At 34.0% G+C, this 17,514-nt stretch overlaps 2 protein-coding genes across 2 annotated transcripts; both read right to left on the reverse strand.

Moving 5' to 3' along the window:
- Nucleotides 1-217: 217 nt before the first annotated feature.
- Nucleotides 218-1,669, reverse strand: LOC124637221. Its single transcript, XM_047173583.1, has one exon. The coding sequence runs from the start codon at nt 1,511-1,513 to the stop codon at nt 218-220; it is 1,296 nt and encodes a 431-aa protein (XP_047029539.1). The 5' UTR covers nt 1,514-1,669.
- Nucleotides 1,670-3,320: 1,651 nt separating this feature from the next.
- LOC124637222 lies at nt 3,321-4,136 on the reverse strand. The gene has a single exon (XM_047173584.1). It carries the CDS (start codon nt 4,134-4,136, stop codon nt 3,321-3,323), a length of 816 nt encoding a protein of 271 aa, XP_047029540.1.
- Between the last annotated feature and the right edge of the window lie 13,378 nt (nt 4,137-17,514).

Below are 17,514 nucleotides of genomic sequence, written 5' to 3' on the forward strand. Positions count from 1 at the left end.
AAGGCTAAAATGGCAAATAAATACTATTATTATTTATTTTATTATTTATTTTATTTATTATTTCAAAAATGTACAGTTTTAAAATAAACATTTCCCCACAAAACCGGTTTATCGGTTTGACTGTGGGTGTTGAGCCGCATTGTCTTACATAAACTTATATAAATATACATTTATATTTTTTTTTAAATACTACAATATATATTATAATGGTATTACGCTACTCAATTATTTTATGAAAATACTTTTTTAACTTAACTTTAAAGAGTTTTCTATTATTTTCTTGTCTGATGTCTGCCGGTAAACTGTTGAGCACATATGGTACACGCTTCTTTAGAGTTCTATCACCAAAATAATTATGAACCCTTGGAACATTATATTTACCGGCAGGCATAGACCGTGTATTGTATGTATTTGATACAATAGATAAGTCATGCTCTTTCCTGCCGTGCTGATTTATGGCTAAGAGATATCTATGTTTTAAGTGAACCGGTAGGATGTTACATATTTTAAATAACTTCTTGTAATCACCTTTGCAATTTAATTTGGTCTTTTTTGTAACTAGTAACTTGAGAAATCTTATTTGTAATGACTCTATTTTATTAATGTAAGTTTTAAAGGTTAGGCCATAGCTGTCAAGAGCATAACTTATTATTGATTCAACTAAGGATAAATACAGACTTCTTAAAATATTTATAGGAACTTTGTAACTTAAATGATAAAACTTACTAAGCAATATTCTTAACTTATTACAAATATAATCTATATGACAAGACCATGAAAAACTTTCATCAATTTTAACACCGAGATATGTAACAGAATTAACAGCTTCAATAGGCTTGCATTTACAGTTTTTCAAATCATTATGAAAGCATGAGTATTCATGAGTTATTAGTGTAGGAGTAGAAATAGACAGGTGTGTGTATGGTGATCTAATGACAAGAAGTTTGGTTTTATCAGCGTTTAAAATGATCCCATTGTCATGTGACCATTTGACTACCGCATCTACGTCTTGTTGGATTAGCTGACAAGTTTCTTGGATGTCGGTTCCGGCGCGGAGTATGCAAAGATCGTCTGCGTACATGTATGACGAGCAATGACGCAGCACTCCGCATAGGCTGTTGACATGCATGAGGTAACAAATAGGACCACATCCAGATCCTTGAGGTACCCCGCTACGTACCTTCACACTGTCACTCAAAGTATCACTCACCTTTACACGGTAGGAGCGCGCTGTGAGGTAATCACTAAACCATTTGTTCAGTGGTTGTCTCACACCGCACTCCTCCATCGCGTTAATAAGGGTATCTTTTTGTAAAGTATCAAACGCTTTCTTATAGTCGAAAAATATAGCTATTACAATTTTTTTATCTTCTAAATAATTATTTATTTCATCAGTAAATTCAGATAACAGTGTACTTGTACTTCTGCCTTTTAGAAATCCGTGTTGACATTTGTTAATAATATTATTCTGTTGTAAATATTTTCCTAGTTGATTGACTATGCATTTTTCCATGATTTTATCTATGCTTGACAATATAGCTATGGGTCGATAATTGGTTATGTCTTTGAAGTTTCCTTTTTTGTGTATCGGGCGTACTATAGCCTCTTTTAATTTATCTGGGAAAGTATATCTAGCAACCGACAGGTTTACGAGTTTGGCCAACACAGGACACACTTTATTCACAATTAGTTTTATATCAGACATACGCACGGTATCAGTTCCCGGTGATTTATTAGTATTCATTTTATTTATAACAGCTTTTATATCACTGGCAGTCACGGGTTGCCATCTCATAGACCTGTCCGTCAGCGACACATATTCTGTTCTGTCTAGCCATTTTTCATTACATTGATGCTTGATTTTTTCAATATCTTCTGTAAAAGTTAGTGCAAATTTATTACATATTTGTGTATTCGATACTGAACTGTCCATATTGGACATAATTACACTATCCAACGAAGGTTTGGTATTTCCTATTAAATTATTAATTATTTCCCATAGTTTCTTAATATTATTTTTACAATTTATTATACTATTTTTATCATATGTATTTCTACTTTTATTTATAGCTTTTTGGCATTTGTTTCTATATCTAGTATAATTAAGACGTTTTAACATATTTTTTGGTTCGTTACACCATGCTTCAAATAATCTGTCTCTTTCCTCTATCATATCTCTCAAATTTTTATTAATCCACGGTTTATTGTTTCTCTTACTATTATTTAGACTTATAGTTTTATAACATTCATTATAAATGTCAGTACACATTCCACAAAAAGCACTATACAATTCACGCGGACATTCAATTGACAATAAACTTTCAAAATTGATATTTTCTAATTTTTGTTTGACGATGTTATTATCAAGTACTTGCTTGGTAGGTGCACGTGCACGAGAATCGCGCGGCAGCGGCGAGTATTTCGCCGGAGCGTGTTTCCATTCCACTACAGCTGATACAAAATAGTGATCTGAGATTTTATGTTTTATAACTGCAGAGTCAATAGATACGTTATTTGCTCTGATGTAAATGTGATCTATACAAGATTGTACTATTTTACCCTGTAATATTTCTTTACGTGTAACTTCGTTTATACATTTAGTAAAACCGTATTCTGAAAGTAAATTTTCATACGAACTAACATACTGGTCAGAACTATTCAAAAGATTTATATTCATGTCGCCACATAAAATTACTTTTTTATTGTGCGGCAAACTTTCTAAAATATTTCGCAATTCAATAAGAAACTGTTTTATTTTGTCTTGTTTATTAATTTTAGGTGGCCTGTAGATTGATATAAGATGTACGTGTTCATTGTTATATTCAAGTGTAATGGAAACGTACTCCGCCGCTCGCGAACAGTTTGCAGGTGTTCCAATGTCACACACACACGCACCCAGTTCATCGCGCGTATACACCAACACGCCGCCACCACTGCGGCCAGTTCTAGTGTAACTATTTAAAGTGTACCCTTTAATATTATAAAATGACAATAACGAGTAATTTATGTTAGATTCGGTTAATACTATTATATCCAGCTGGTTCATACAATTGCCTAATGTTACCAATAGTTCACTAAAATGTTTAACTATGGAACGTATATTTACGTGTAGCACACTTAGTATTCTTTTGTTTCTAAATGATTGAAGCCAATCGTTAATATCATCAACAGAGTTATAGTTTACTACATTTTCGGTTACTATATCAATACTATTGAAATCTGCGAATTTTAATTAATATTAGGTAGACACGAATAAAGCAGTTATTATGAAAATATTAAAAACTATAAGTACCTGCCGAAATGAACATACTTAGCTACGTTCATTTCAATATGTCATTTAAATCACTTTGATCCCTTATCCATATGGTTTTTTCACCTTCTGCTTTTTTCGCCAGAATTTTTCCGTTGGATACCCATATGTATTTGTAAATACCATGTAGCTGTTTTTTCGCATTCCATAACAAGGCTCTTGTAGTGGGTATGAGGTCTTCATTTATATATATTCTGTTGTTCATCGATCCGCCTGGAATGATCATGTTACTAGTTATACGTTTTTCGAAAATCTGGCGACGTTTCTCCAACCACTTATTTCTGTCTTCCGCTCCTGATGCCTTGAATCCTATGATTATTGAAGATGGTTTTGTCCCTGGCTTTACTAGTCGACTTCGCTTCGCCCACTCGATGTCCTGACTGTTGACACCAAGTTCATCTCCTATTTTAGTTACTATGTCCTTCACGTTTTCACCAGGTAGGTATTCTACTCCCACAATTTCAATGTTATGTTTTCGCGATGATTGCTCATATTCGTTTAGTTTTTGTTCTAGAGCTAAGTTGCACTTCTCCAGGTAAACACATCTATTGGTGATGTTTACCGATGACTTCTCAAGTTTAGCAATTTTATCCTTAGTAAGTTCGTGCTCCTTTATCAACGTGTCATACTTATCGGACAGTAAACTTATGCTTTGTTTAATCACATCCAAATGTTTTTTTAATTCAGGTATAGCGCCGACCTTCTTTTGGATGTCCTTCAAGATTTTTTGAAGGTCATGAGTCTTCTCCTCAACATCTGGTTCATCCTCATCAGTTTCCTCCTCCTCACAATTGTTGCAGTAAATTCTGTTAATACCGGCTTTCATATCCGCGGCCAATCCCTTCACACAGTTTCGGTGGAAAGTACCTTGACAAGGTCCTTGACAAATAAAGTGAGATCCCTTTTTAGATAGGCCTTTTTTGCACTTTTGACATTCCATAATAATTGTAATAGAAGGTAATGGTAGTTTGAAATACAGCCTAGGTGCAAGCGAACGAATTATCCACAAAAATCGCAGCCCGTCTCTTTCTCCCGAGGTGTAGCGGGGCCTTCCTCGGCGCAGGTGGCCTACGTTTCTAGCGAATTAATTCACCACACATTCACTCGACTATAGTTCTTATTTCTATTTAGGATTAATGGCTAAAGTCGCGTGTATTGTTTTATTTATAATATTATAGCACAAAAATTAAATCACAGGAGACATCCACACGGTAGCGTGACGCGACGCGACTCTACTACTTCAACTTACTTTCAAATAATATAATACAAGGCAAAAGAACTATTTTTTTAGAGATGTAAGCGTTATGAAATTACAATGCCACAGTTTATAAGAACAAAAAATATTATTATAGTAGCTCTTTTTTCTAGAACAGAAGTTATAGGACATAACTGAAATAATAACTACGGGACCTCGGGCCATTTAACAATTATTTATATAATGTATCTAGTATATATGTACCTACTTATAGAACCATGGTAAAACGTGTAACTTGAGATTCGAAATAATTTCGTACAAATCTTTTACTACAACTACATTACATTAATCATTTATAAATTCCTGAATTATCCATAAATAATCCGATTTTCTTTAAATCGAATTATGATCCGAATGTTAAGCTCAAACCGAGACTTGAAGAGGTCTAGTGTGATAAAAACCATCGATACTAACTTTTAACGGTAATAGTGAAGGCGTATATCCAATAATTTAGCACCACCCGAGCTGGATTTGCAAAAAAGGTCTGGGTTTCTGATATAACTAGAATAATATAGATAGATAGAAGTAGATCGTCATATATATATTTTTTTTCCATTCTGTCATTTGAATATCTTTGGCAGTTAGGGTAGTCAGAAGCCAGTAAGTCTGTCAACCTGTCTTACCTAGGAGTATTGAGTTGCCCGGGTAATTAGACTGAGGACGTCAGATAAGCAGTCGCTTTTTGTAAAACGCTGGCACTCAGCTGCAATCGGTTACACTGGAAGCCGACTCCAACATAGCTGGGAAAAGGCTAGGCAGATGATATTCCATGTGAATGTTATTTTCAAAAATTAAATTGCCTATGTAAATTGTTTGTTAACCTAAAAGTTTTCGATCCACATAATTTAAATTGCAAATCTTGCCTGTCATTATCGTCATCTCATCTATTTTACGTCCTCTGCTAAACAAAGGCCTTCCTCTATGAAACAAACACCCCTTAGTGCAGCATTTGCACTAGCGCTACCTACATCAAGTCTTTAAAAAGTATTTAAAAATAGTTTGTATGTATCTAATTCGAGCACTATTTATTTAAAACGTATTTATGATATTTAAATTTAAACTATCCACATACAGCTGCATCCGAGTGTTATCTCATTCATTTCAATGATACGGATACCATGAATATTCATATACTAGGTAAAACTGACTCTTCGCCTAAAATATAGCTCGGGAAGCTTTTTAGTGTTGACTGTAATATTTCACTTTTTTCGCGAGGGAGGCCATTTTAAAAGCATTCGCCTCGCCTTTTGATATATGGATAAGTTTTCCGCGCGTCTTTTCAAGGGTTGCGACTCTATATATATACATTATTTATATACTGTTTTGTTTTATATTCATTACATCTTTGCGTATTTAAACAAAGGGTTGGTTAAGAGAAACTTGCGGTGTTTGTTTCGTAAATAAATGGTCTTTGTACCGATTCTGTGTTACGCTGAGTTTAATTATTTTTGCGACTCCTTATACAGTTTGTGCGGAGTTTGTAATATATTTTGAACTGTTTGCATGCATAATGCAGTTTGAAAGTAAAACACTTGAGCACGCAAAATTCAGTTTACTTACCATCTCCTCTTTGCTTTGTTATAAAATTTTATGTTTGTGCGGAAATTGTATAATTAAAAATAAGAATAAATAGTAGAGTTACCTATGTTAAGAATTCTCTGGTAATTATAATCTCATATACGAATCTTATATATGAATTTTCTGGTAATATTATCTTCAACGGATCAAAAACAAAACACATCTACAAATTCCAATTTGAAATCAATCATGTAGAGACCAATTTAATTCCCACAGTTACTTAGTCATCTATAAAAATCTTTAGTCAAGAATGTGTGCGCTGACATTTATGTATCCAGTGTCCAATTTAGTTTGTTCCCCTAGAAGACTGGTTATTCCAGTCAAAGAGACCAGTGATGTGTCCCTAACCTTATCAATTAAGCTGAGACCGAAAATACCACTGCATCGATATGAAACTCCAAACTTAGATTTCTGAGCTTTGAAATACAATACTACGAGTTCCTCTATTTGCTGTGAACAAAATGGTCAGTTTTATACAAAGGACGAGAATTTAGTTTAAAACAATTTGCGGTTTTAGTAATGTGCTTCAATTTAATTAAATAAATTCCTTTGCTCTAGTATTTTGTGAAAGTGTCGCCTAAACTGCCTGGCTCGATTAGTGCTCTCAGTATTCACAAGCCTACATTTATTTTAGGGACCGTGTTTAGTCGTTGAAGGCGTGGCTGAAGGACTTATTTCACACATTTTTTCTTCAACTCAAATCTTGGTTACCATTTTTTAAGATAATATGCAGCTCCAAATTTTTTCTTAATAGTTTATAAAGTAACACGTCGATTATTAGAGGCTTTTAAACATAAATTTAGTTTTCAATATCGGGCTACCGACACCGATGTTTTAACAAAGCGGCTTAATATCTACACTGAAAGCATTTCCAGTTCAATATTTTAGATACTCAGCTTGCCTTCTAAAATTATATAGGTAAGCTTATTCAGCTTTAGTTTCAACAGGATTTTGCTTTTAGAGCGCATTTTTTAATATGTTATTTTACCCAAACGGGTCACTAGTTGCATTAGGGAATAACAAATAGTGCAGTATTGTAAGTAAATTACACATACATTAGCAAATTCTATGACATTTTATTAAGGTACAGTATATACAAACTTATTACATATTTTTGTGTGAGGAGCACTTTTTTACAAACGGAATTATTTTCTGATTGACAGACCATTATAACTTTTACGTCCTTTGGCAGATAATGTCCGTAGAAAAGAGTTCGAGAACATTCGTTTTGGGGAGTTTTTTACGTGTAAATGTATGTAAGTGTTATTATAAATTATGTGTAACGATATCACTTGAACTTTTACCAAGTTCAATGAGCATTTAAAAAATACTTCACGAATTAAACTTTACAGTAAAAAAAATCTGTTCTGCTTAAAAGTTATTTGTACACTATGCAAGCAGCTGAAATTCAATAATAAGCAAATATGCAGCTCTGCAAAGGTATTTGAGAAGAATTGTCAGCTTGAAGTATTTTTTTAAATTCTGAACAATTGAAAAACTCTATGGCCAATGGCAGGTCAGTTAGAAGCAGTAGTTTTTGTTCTTAAAATGTGTATTTTATTTAATAATAATTTAAGTATAAATATAGATATCAGTTTCTGAGACAAATTAAAGTATTTACAGAACGAAAGCTTATCCAAAGCAATTTATTTTTAAATTGATGCAACCTAATATCTGTCGGAAAATTATATTTCCTAACGCGGAGCGGTCTCGAATTTAATTTTTAATTGTTTTAATTGCAGTAAGGTTAGATGAAAATTCCTCTGTTTCAGTCAATTATATTTTGAAAATAGCATTATTTCCTTGTAGAAAATGTAGTATTATTAGAATGAGCTTTATATAAAAGTCTAATGACAGCAATAATTTCGTTCCAAAAACGTGTTAAATGAGAAGTTATGTGTTTCAACGTATGATAACGTTATTCTGTTGATGTTGCACATAAATATTAATTTTGTCGGCCATATGTACTCGTGTGATATGAATCGTGTTTTGGTATCATCGCGTAACGAATTAGTGGTATTTTTTGGCAAACTAAAAATCGTCAGCTATTAATTTCTTATGCTGCAGTATTGCGAGATTAAATTGTGTAGTATTGGATCATAATTTTCTTCATGTAACGTAAAGTTCACTTCAAATACGTCCCTTTATTTTTTAATTCGAAATAATATAATTACATTATTATGAGATAAATAACAGTCTAAATTATAATAAAATGAATCTACCGTAGTAAACAAAAAAAAATGTTTTATTAAACTATAGAAAACACAAAACCACAAATTATTAAAACAAAATGAAGTAAATTTGACTACACTTCAGTTCAGTCCACAGAAAATTATCATTATAACAATACACCACCTTAACCACAGACTGACCAACTATGTAAAGCCGTTCATCGTCCTACTTTGTATCAGTTATATGTCCTTGCTTCGTCCTTGCGATTCGAACTTTGTCTTTGTGACGAGACAATACCAACGCCAAGTTTTGTCACTTTAAGAGCACACTGCAAACTTTTAGTCGGCCGTTAGTTTATTTGTGGTCATGAATCAGTATGAAGATGAATGGTAGTATGCACATTACAAAGTCATACATTATCTACAAGCAGCCTTACTACAAAAACTTTTAAACGTCTATTGAACACTTGTCTAAAAAATGACAGATTATGACGTTGAAATAAGGTTTAAGTTTTTGTAGAAGGCCATTCATATCTGTATAAACGACTGAAAACTCAGGTTAGGTCAGATAGGCAGTCGCTCCTTGTAAAACACTGGTACTCAGCTGCATCTGGATAGATTGGAAGCCGACCCCAATCAAGATCTTAAAAAAATATTATAATCTTCGAGTCAGCCGACTGTTTAGTCTACAGAGTACGGGTATGTACTATAAAGTAGAACAAGTAACGTAAAGTTTTCGTTTAGAAATATATTTAGTGTTCACCGCAAATGTTAGATATTTGCTTTGAATTTCGAATAAAGTTTGGTTTGTTTCTGTAGATAGTATCAAAGTTTCAAAGTTTTAGTATCAAAGTCTACTTTTCATCCAGGTGCCGAAAGTAATTCCCTTGGGACGCAAGTACAACCGAGGGAAATCACTAGTGATCAAAAAAATATTTAACAAACAAAATCATTACTTAAAGACTTACTGAAAGCAGATTAAAAAATACTGAACAAATGGAAAAAAGGATTAAAATCTACGAAAAGTTGTTTTCGCTTTCCGCTGGAGTGTTTTTATAATTGTTGTTATCGCTTCACAATCTTTACGCCTTGTCGCCGAAATAATTTTCATTAGGACGAGATTTCATTTCGTCATTTTAAGATGTCACTGGATTATATACAATAATGTGTTGAAAGGTTCTTCTAACCTACAGACAGACATGTATTGTGGCGCCACTTCTTCTTCCCAGCAAAAACACATAGGTGTGAACAAGTGGTGAAGGGTGGGCGTTTTGGGGGCTGTCTTTTGTAAATTTCTGACGTTCGAAAAGTGCTGTTTTGCAGCCAAGTTTCAATAAACAAATTTTGATTTGATTTTGATTTTATTTGTAATACTAGTAATAGTGATACTTTTGTATATTAATAAACACCAGCTTCAAGACTATTTTAATGACTAGATATTTATGAGCATGCGTTCCACATATTATGAGATTGTAGTCCATTGGCATAACCTCCCATAGGTTTTGTCATCATTCACCATGCCCGTAGATGCATTTGTTACGGTTCGTGTACAAGATAGAATAAGCCACATAAATCCGTCTTTGAAACTAAAACTATGTAACAGATTTGTCTTTACTTACACACTCTTTATCTTGCTTCTAACACAAGTTTCTGAAGTTAATGGCATGTCGTGTAGAAGGGAAATTAATGACGCGGCTGCTGCATCAGTAGTTTACTTGCCTGATGATAGATGGCGCTTGCTAACTCTGATTGTGGAATGCTCGCGTTCACAGCTTATTAGTCAAGTTCAGTGATTTTTATGGGTTTTAGGAATTCAATTTTAAAACTAGAAAAGCTTCAGTACTTAAATACAACAAATAATGAATAATTTGGTCTCAGTGAAATTGGAAAGGGATGTTATACCGACTTTGAATCAATAAATGGGGTTTCCGACGAATATTTCAAGTTTTACAATGCCCATAGCAATTGTTTAAGCTATAAAATGTTCAACCTGACACAATGATGAATACCTCCAGCCTAGCTGCATCATTTAATCCTACCATGACGTGTTGCGTAGATCGTGTCAAATGGCACATACGAGTATCCTACCTCCTGTATACAGCAATATATCAACGTTATATTCTAGTTCATATCAATCCGTACACATCAAACTTGAGTACAAAACAATGTAAACATTACTTTGTTTGTCATTTTGTTTATTCTCTGCGCTGTGTTTATTCGACCTGTATTCGCCGATTTTAAATTAACGGAGAATAAACAAAACACTATATTCTTTTTATTCTCATTGATAGAACGCTTCGGAGAGCCGGTTGATTGGATCACAAATAAAATTAAAAACAATTTTGTGAACGTTGTTGTTATGGATTAGATCGGTGAATTGTGAAAGAAGAGTGATTAATGGCAATAACGGATAACTCAAATTAATAATTAATATAAACATGTTAATGTTTTGTTATTTTTTATTTATCACGCTTTTATTATGTCGTCCTGTATGCAGCTATGTAATGGAATCTTAGGTAACTAATTTGACAATTACCTAAAGATCATAGCTTCATGAAATGTGGTACTGTCGAACTGATGACATGATGAAGTCGGAAGATATGAATTGGAACTTCATGATGGAACATCGTATCATAGTTGTGTTTGGGCTTTTTACGTGCACTAATAATAAATAGCTTATTTGTCTAGTGTTTTTTTAACCTATAATTTGTTTTTACAGAAGTTTCGATACAATAATTACAGAAGACTTAAAACCAATTCAAAACTCAAAGAACCAACACACGTCAGCATAAAGCAACATAATGCTGTTATCACCACAACACTAACAGCGTAACTGTGACAAAACTGACACGAATCGGACACAAAAGTGGATATAAATTGGCACTCAGCTCACGTATGGCTAGCTCATTGTACCGCCCAATCCTGTGTCCCCATGTCTCCATGCATATTAATGGGGACAAAGGCCAAATAAAAATATAGCCTACGTGCGAATTGTTTCAGTTGCTATGGACTTATGGGTTTAATTGCGGCCCGATGTGTTTTTGGACGTTGACCTCGTTTTAGGTGATTTAAATTGTATTGGAATTCATCTTAGTGTGTTATTTCTATAGTTAGGTTAGGTTAGAAACCTGAATTTCTAGTGCCTTTTGTAATCAAATCTTGCTGTTATTTTTGTGAACTATTTCGCAAGCTTGGCTTGAAATAAAGTATATTTGGGCTATTCCTAGCTTCATAGCAATTTATTTTAGCATAGAAATATATCCAAGTTTTGAGACGTAGAAATGTACCCAACAACTCAGCTGCAAATTGCAATCGTTCAGTATTTTGAGCTCGTATCGTAAATAGAAGCGCTCGCTTAGCATTGCGCAACGCCCCGTCAATTTCACATCCAATAAGTACTGCATACGAATTTAAAACTAATTTTGAAGTTGCCAGACTGCCACTGAATTAGCTAGGCTAGACTTTAGCTATAAATACTCAAGTTCGCTAGCTTATTTTTACTTAAATCGCTAAAGTTTAGCTTTAGTCGTGGTGTTTAGGGAAACTATTAATTATGAATGCATTCAGGTCGTTGTGTTGTTATTTTAGATCTAAAAGGCTTTCAGAAACCGCTTTCACTGAGAATTTGTGTAATATTTAATAAGTTCTCTAAATAACACAAGGTAAGATTCATTATTAATTTTACGCAGTTACTACGCCGTAGTAAAGCTACGAGATTCGTAGCATGTCGTCATAATAACATTGAAGTTTTAATTCTGTTATTTTGTTTTGTATATTCATAGCCAACCATGTACCGAGAAACTCATTAAAATCCAGTGTCATACGAGGTTCTACAGTAAATAATAAAAATGTGTGTTCCGAGGACACATAGTGGTAAGTCATATAACACTGTAGGGGTTTTCTCAGAACTTTCCCTTTATTACTTTTATGAAAGTAGATTTACCTTTGACGGAGGTCTTTTATAATTTTGTTTTGTTGCTATTTTTGACGTTATTCATTTCATACACAAGTAAAAAGTAAGGTTTATTTTATAATAGACTATTTTGAATTATATCACGAATCATAAAAATAGAAAACGATAAAAATAAAGTAGTTTCAGAAAGTAATTATATCATCTACTTTACATAAATGAAAAACTATTTTCTCTTAACTTAATTAAATATCAATCATAACGAAAGCAAAAAAATAGTATTGCGATTGAGTGGCTGGTTCGCGGAATTGTCGATTGCTATTTGTAAAATTGATTGAATATCGAATTGATTTTAAATTAAAATTAATTGATTCGGTTTTTTATTACTACATTTCCATTAAAATTATTAATTTCTCTTGCAAAAAATACACAAGGCAAGTTGAAGTGATACCTTCAATCTTTTTTTTTTGTCTGGCTTACTGAAGTTTTTAATTAACAATCCATGCGTTCGCTTTGATTAGAAATTGAAAGACATAATTAATATAAAGTTAATGTCAAAATTCAATCTCCAACTGCAGAACATGGATAAAGTGGCCATTGAAATCCGCAGTCATACAAAAGATTTTAAATTAATTTCTATACATTTGTTTCTTAAAAACTATTGCATTATATCATTTTAAGAAGTTCATTAAAACAAACCATTGTATAATGATGTCATATTTTGTATTCTTTGTTTATGTGTGTGCGTAATGAAAGCTGCAGTCACACCGCAAATTGAGACTTAATTACGTCGTGATAAGGTTGTTATTTATTAAACGTTGGTTGAGTTGAAATAATGTGGGAAACGTCTGAAATAAATTTTGCTTGCGAAGGTTTATTTTAGAGTTTGTTTAAAAGAACATAAAAGTTAGTTCCTTTATTACGCAGAGAATGTGTCACAGAATTGCAGCTACATATACAATATTAATATGAAGAGTAGTATTTTCATTACTTATTTGAGTAAACTTATCCTTTTACTGTAGTAATGTCATTTCAAGATCTTTGGCAGTCGTTACGGGTAGTCAGAAGCCAGTAACTCTGACAACCAGTCTTACTTAGGGGTTTTAGGTTGCCCAGATAACTGGTTTGAGGAGGTCATATAGGCAGTAGCTCCTTGTAAACACTGGTACTCAGCTGCATCTGGTAAGACTGGAAGCCGAGCCCAACACAGTTGGGAAAAGGCTAGGTAGATAATTATTATTTGATTGCAGCAAACATCTTTGTATATTGTTAGGTATTTACTCATGTATTTTATGCTCTTACGAGCTCAACTTTCAGCCGTAATTTTGAATACATAAAAACCACTTTCCTGGAGTTACAAAGTTTATTCATTTACAAATTTATGGGCGAGGCTGTAAATAATGTTATTTAATTTATCTCATTTATGATAATCTCTATTTTATTTGAATAACTCTGACAAAAAGTGGATTAAATAAAAAGTATTGATAATACTAAACCAGATGTTCAATAATAGAATATTTGAATCAATTGAAAAATCAATTTGAAATGTTATAGGTTTCAGCGGTTCAACGGTTTCAAATTTACTTTTTGTCATAAAACTACACGGAATTTTTATTTTATAACATTCAATATGATTCATTGTGCAGTCTATCAAAATACTCGTTATTTTATTATTAACTAGCTTTTGCCCGCGGCTTCGCTCCCGCCAACTGACTTCTCTACTTTACCCTATTTTTTTTTCATAAGAACCTTCTCCTGACAATAACAAACACAACAAAAAAAGAATTAGCCAAATTGGTCCAAGCGTTGTTGAGATATGCGCTTACCAACACATTTTGCGATTCATTTTTATATTATAGATTTAGGCTAAGCTTTCAAATATACATGATAAACAAGTATGGTATGAATAGTACTTTTGTAGTAAACACTTTCTATTCAAAATGATTCTAAGATTGACTATACACTCAAAATTCCTTACATCTTGCTAATATTAACTAGTACTTAAATAAATGATTGTGGCATTTGATCCTTGATGGGTGACATCAAAATTATCACTTACCACAACATACCAGTCATCCAAGAAGGTCACTATCTGACAACATTCCTGTCACGACCACTTAAATTCTTACCCATCTTGTAAACCGGGAACATAATTCCATCCCAAGGTGTCTTTCCTTAGGGTGCGTCCACATCTGGCGAATGCGCCGCGAATGCGCAGCACGCGAGCCGATCGCGAGCTGTCCGCGAGCTGCGCGCGTGCATTTTTGTTCGTGCGCCGCTTCTGCGCCGCCCGCGCGCAGCTCGCGCGCGACCTAAGCGCCGCACGCGAGCGGTGCGCAGGCGGCGCGCGACGTCTGCCATCTTCGATAGTACTGAGCCAATATATGAGAACTGATTGCGCGCAGATCGCGCGCCGCTCGCGCGCTCTATACGAGCCTTGCGTGAGTTGCGCTAAAGAGGCGCACCGAACTATTGCAGTGACTGCACGCGCGCAGCTCGCGGACAGCTCGCGATCGGCTCGCGTGCTGCGCATTCGCGGCGCATTCGCCAGATGTGGACGCACCCTTAGAGCACCCGCAAACTGCAAACTAAAAAGTGGGCTTGACAAACACATTTTTTAAAGTAAATATTGATGCCAGTATAATTTTTTAGTCGCTCTTCTTTTTTTCAACCTGTTTCCAAGTCATTTGTGGTCAGTGCTATATGTATTTTTCATCCATATCTCTCTGTCAGATATCATATTAACATCCACTCACTTCTCATTAATGTCCTCTTTCAAGCAATCAATCCATCTTATCGTCGGTCTACCTCTGCCTCTCCATCCTACCACATTCATGCTTGTCGGTCTGAAATCGGCTATATAAATAGTTACTTTTTAATGATGTTACTTGGCAAGTTTTCATACACCTTGTTATAAATCTACTAAACGCAATGAATCAAGTATTTAATTTTCTATTAAAACTTGCCAAGTAATCATCATTAAAAAGTAACTATTTTTAACTGAGGTATGTGGATGGAACTTGGTACTTATTCAGATCTCACTTCTTTTATAGGCGAAGCATTCCCATATTATCGAACTTGGCAGTCTTTCACATTTTTGTTTTGGGTGGGATTTCATTTATTTTTGTAAGGTTGTTTATTTTATTTTTTTCTTATGATGAAGTTAGTTAAAGAAATGTCTCATTTATACTATTTTTTAGATTTTTTAATATGCACTATGTTTCTTACAAAGATATGAACTAGATTAACTAAATGGACTAGATTAACTAAATGGACTAGATTTACCAACTGACTGACATGACATGTTATGATATATTATGTTCGTGGATCAAAGTTACACATTCGTTATTTTCGAAAGTGATTCACACTTGGCCGTTTTCAGATTTTTACTTTACTTTGACTAAATACAAACCTTTGTACCATTCGAAGATATATTATATAAATATAGATAAATTTAGTTCGTTTTAGTTCCTTAGGGGTATAAAGGACAATGGGCGATTCCGGTCCAAATGTCCACCACGAACGAGACCTATATGGCTAGATAGCCCGTTAAATATAGAACATATTTTGTTATGAAAGTAAAAAAAAATATAATGCCAGAAAAGTTATAGCAAAATAAAATAAAACATTTTATAGATTTTTTCAATTTAATTTTTTCAATTACTTTTCGTGATGTTCGATTTTCGTACTTTCTGTAACTTCTGACAAAATAGAATTGTTCATTATTAGAGAGAAGACACCACCAGTTACTTCGAACTATCTTAGATCCAGGCACCGTTGAGTATATTCAAGCCCTTCTGGCACCTCAATTGGTTCGTGATTCGTACATCCATCGGGCAAATAAATATGGGTTTATATGCAAATGTGTCTTACTCATCTTAGTTTTAGATAAAGTGCGGAAATGAAAGTGGAATAAAATAAAAAATAATAATGACAACATACAAAAACTACCGAAAATTAAGAATACATTTTTGGCTATAACTTTTTTTTGGCATTGTTTTTTTTTTACTTTCTTAGTAAAAGTTACTCTAAATTAAGTGGACTATTTAATTATATAGGTCTCGTTCGTGGTGGACATTTGGACCAAACTTCATACATTCTTGCCCAATCTCCTTTACACCGGGTATAAAACACCTTCATTATTTTGAAAGCGACTCACACTTGGCCATTTTCAGATTTTTCCCTTTACCTTGACATAAAGACCTACCTCCATGCCAAATTTCAAGTCAATACGACCATTGGAAGTGGTCTAGGTTTTTGATGAGTGAGTCAGTGAATAAGTGAATCAGTGAATAAGTGAATCAGTCAGTGAGTGTATAGTAAAAATAGCGATTTTCTGACGTCAATATCTCAAGACCTACAATAGGTATATTAATGAAATTTTGTATTTTAGATAAGTGAGGGGGTCTCAACAGATACTAGAAATTTGATATGCGTAAATAAAATAGATTTTGAGTTACAGGGGGGTCGAATTTGGCCCGAAATGGTTCGTGTAATATAACCCACGGCCGGTGTGTCGCTTTTTTTGCTCGAACTTGGCGGACACACTGCCGTGTGTCTAGATCAGTGGTTTGTGTAAACCGGTTACAAAGGTGTTAAAAATGAAAATATTTTCATTGGTATGTAATACTTGTTTAATGAGCTGGTGATTTATATTAAGGTGATGTAAAAAAGTTATATATGACTTTTTGGTAATAATTATTTCAAACAACTACTGACCTATATAACAAACTTTAACTAGCTCATAATACAACAAAGCAGCACCAAAAATTCCTCCGTAAATTCATCCGTTCCAGAATGTTTAGAGATTAGCAGAGCCTGGCACGCGTTATTTAGTACCATCACGGAGTAAAGAAAGATGAGCGGAGATGCCATAATGCTGGTAGGCCAGTCGCCTTCTTCTACATTCAAATTAGTTAGGTGGGCATGCCCAAAAAATCAGTGAACTGACTGTCTGTTTTTTCAGACGACGATTTTAGGTACTACAAAAAATGTTCAGGTCCGAAGAAGGCGTATAAGGGCGAAGACAGTAACGTTCCTCTTCCACCGCAAACCCGCACTTTAGCGCGCTACTTTCTTAAGAGATTTTTCGTTATGGCACCTCCGCTATTAATTTTGTTCTCCATGAGTACCACACACATCTGTTTCATGGCAATTTAAGTGTCGTGCATGCAACGTCACGTACACATTATTTTGTTGCAAAATTAGTTCCCGTATTGCTTTTAGGAAAAGTGTATAGTGGACAAAAAGCGTACGATGTAGGGTTGGACATGTTACTAGATTGGTTTTA

This window comes from Helicoverpa zea, chromosome 15, assembly GCF_022581195.2.
Source record: "Helicoverpa zea isolate HzStark_Cry1AcR chromosome 15, ilHelZeax1.1, whole genome shotgun sequence".
NCBI classification, from domain to species: Eukaryota; Metazoa; Arthropoda; class Insecta; order Lepidoptera; family Noctuidae; genus Helicoverpa; species Helicoverpa zea.

What these genes read in the sequence shown, in the direction of transcription:
- LOC124637221 (XM_047173583.1), bottom strand. Translation starts at nt 1,513, where the DNA reads ATGGAAAAATGCATAGTCAATCAACTAGGAAAATATTTACAACAGAAT.
- LOC124637222 (XM_047173584.1), bottom strand. Translation starts at nt 4,136, where the DNA reads ATGAAAGCCGGTATTAACAGAATTTACTGCAACAATTGTGAGGAGGAG.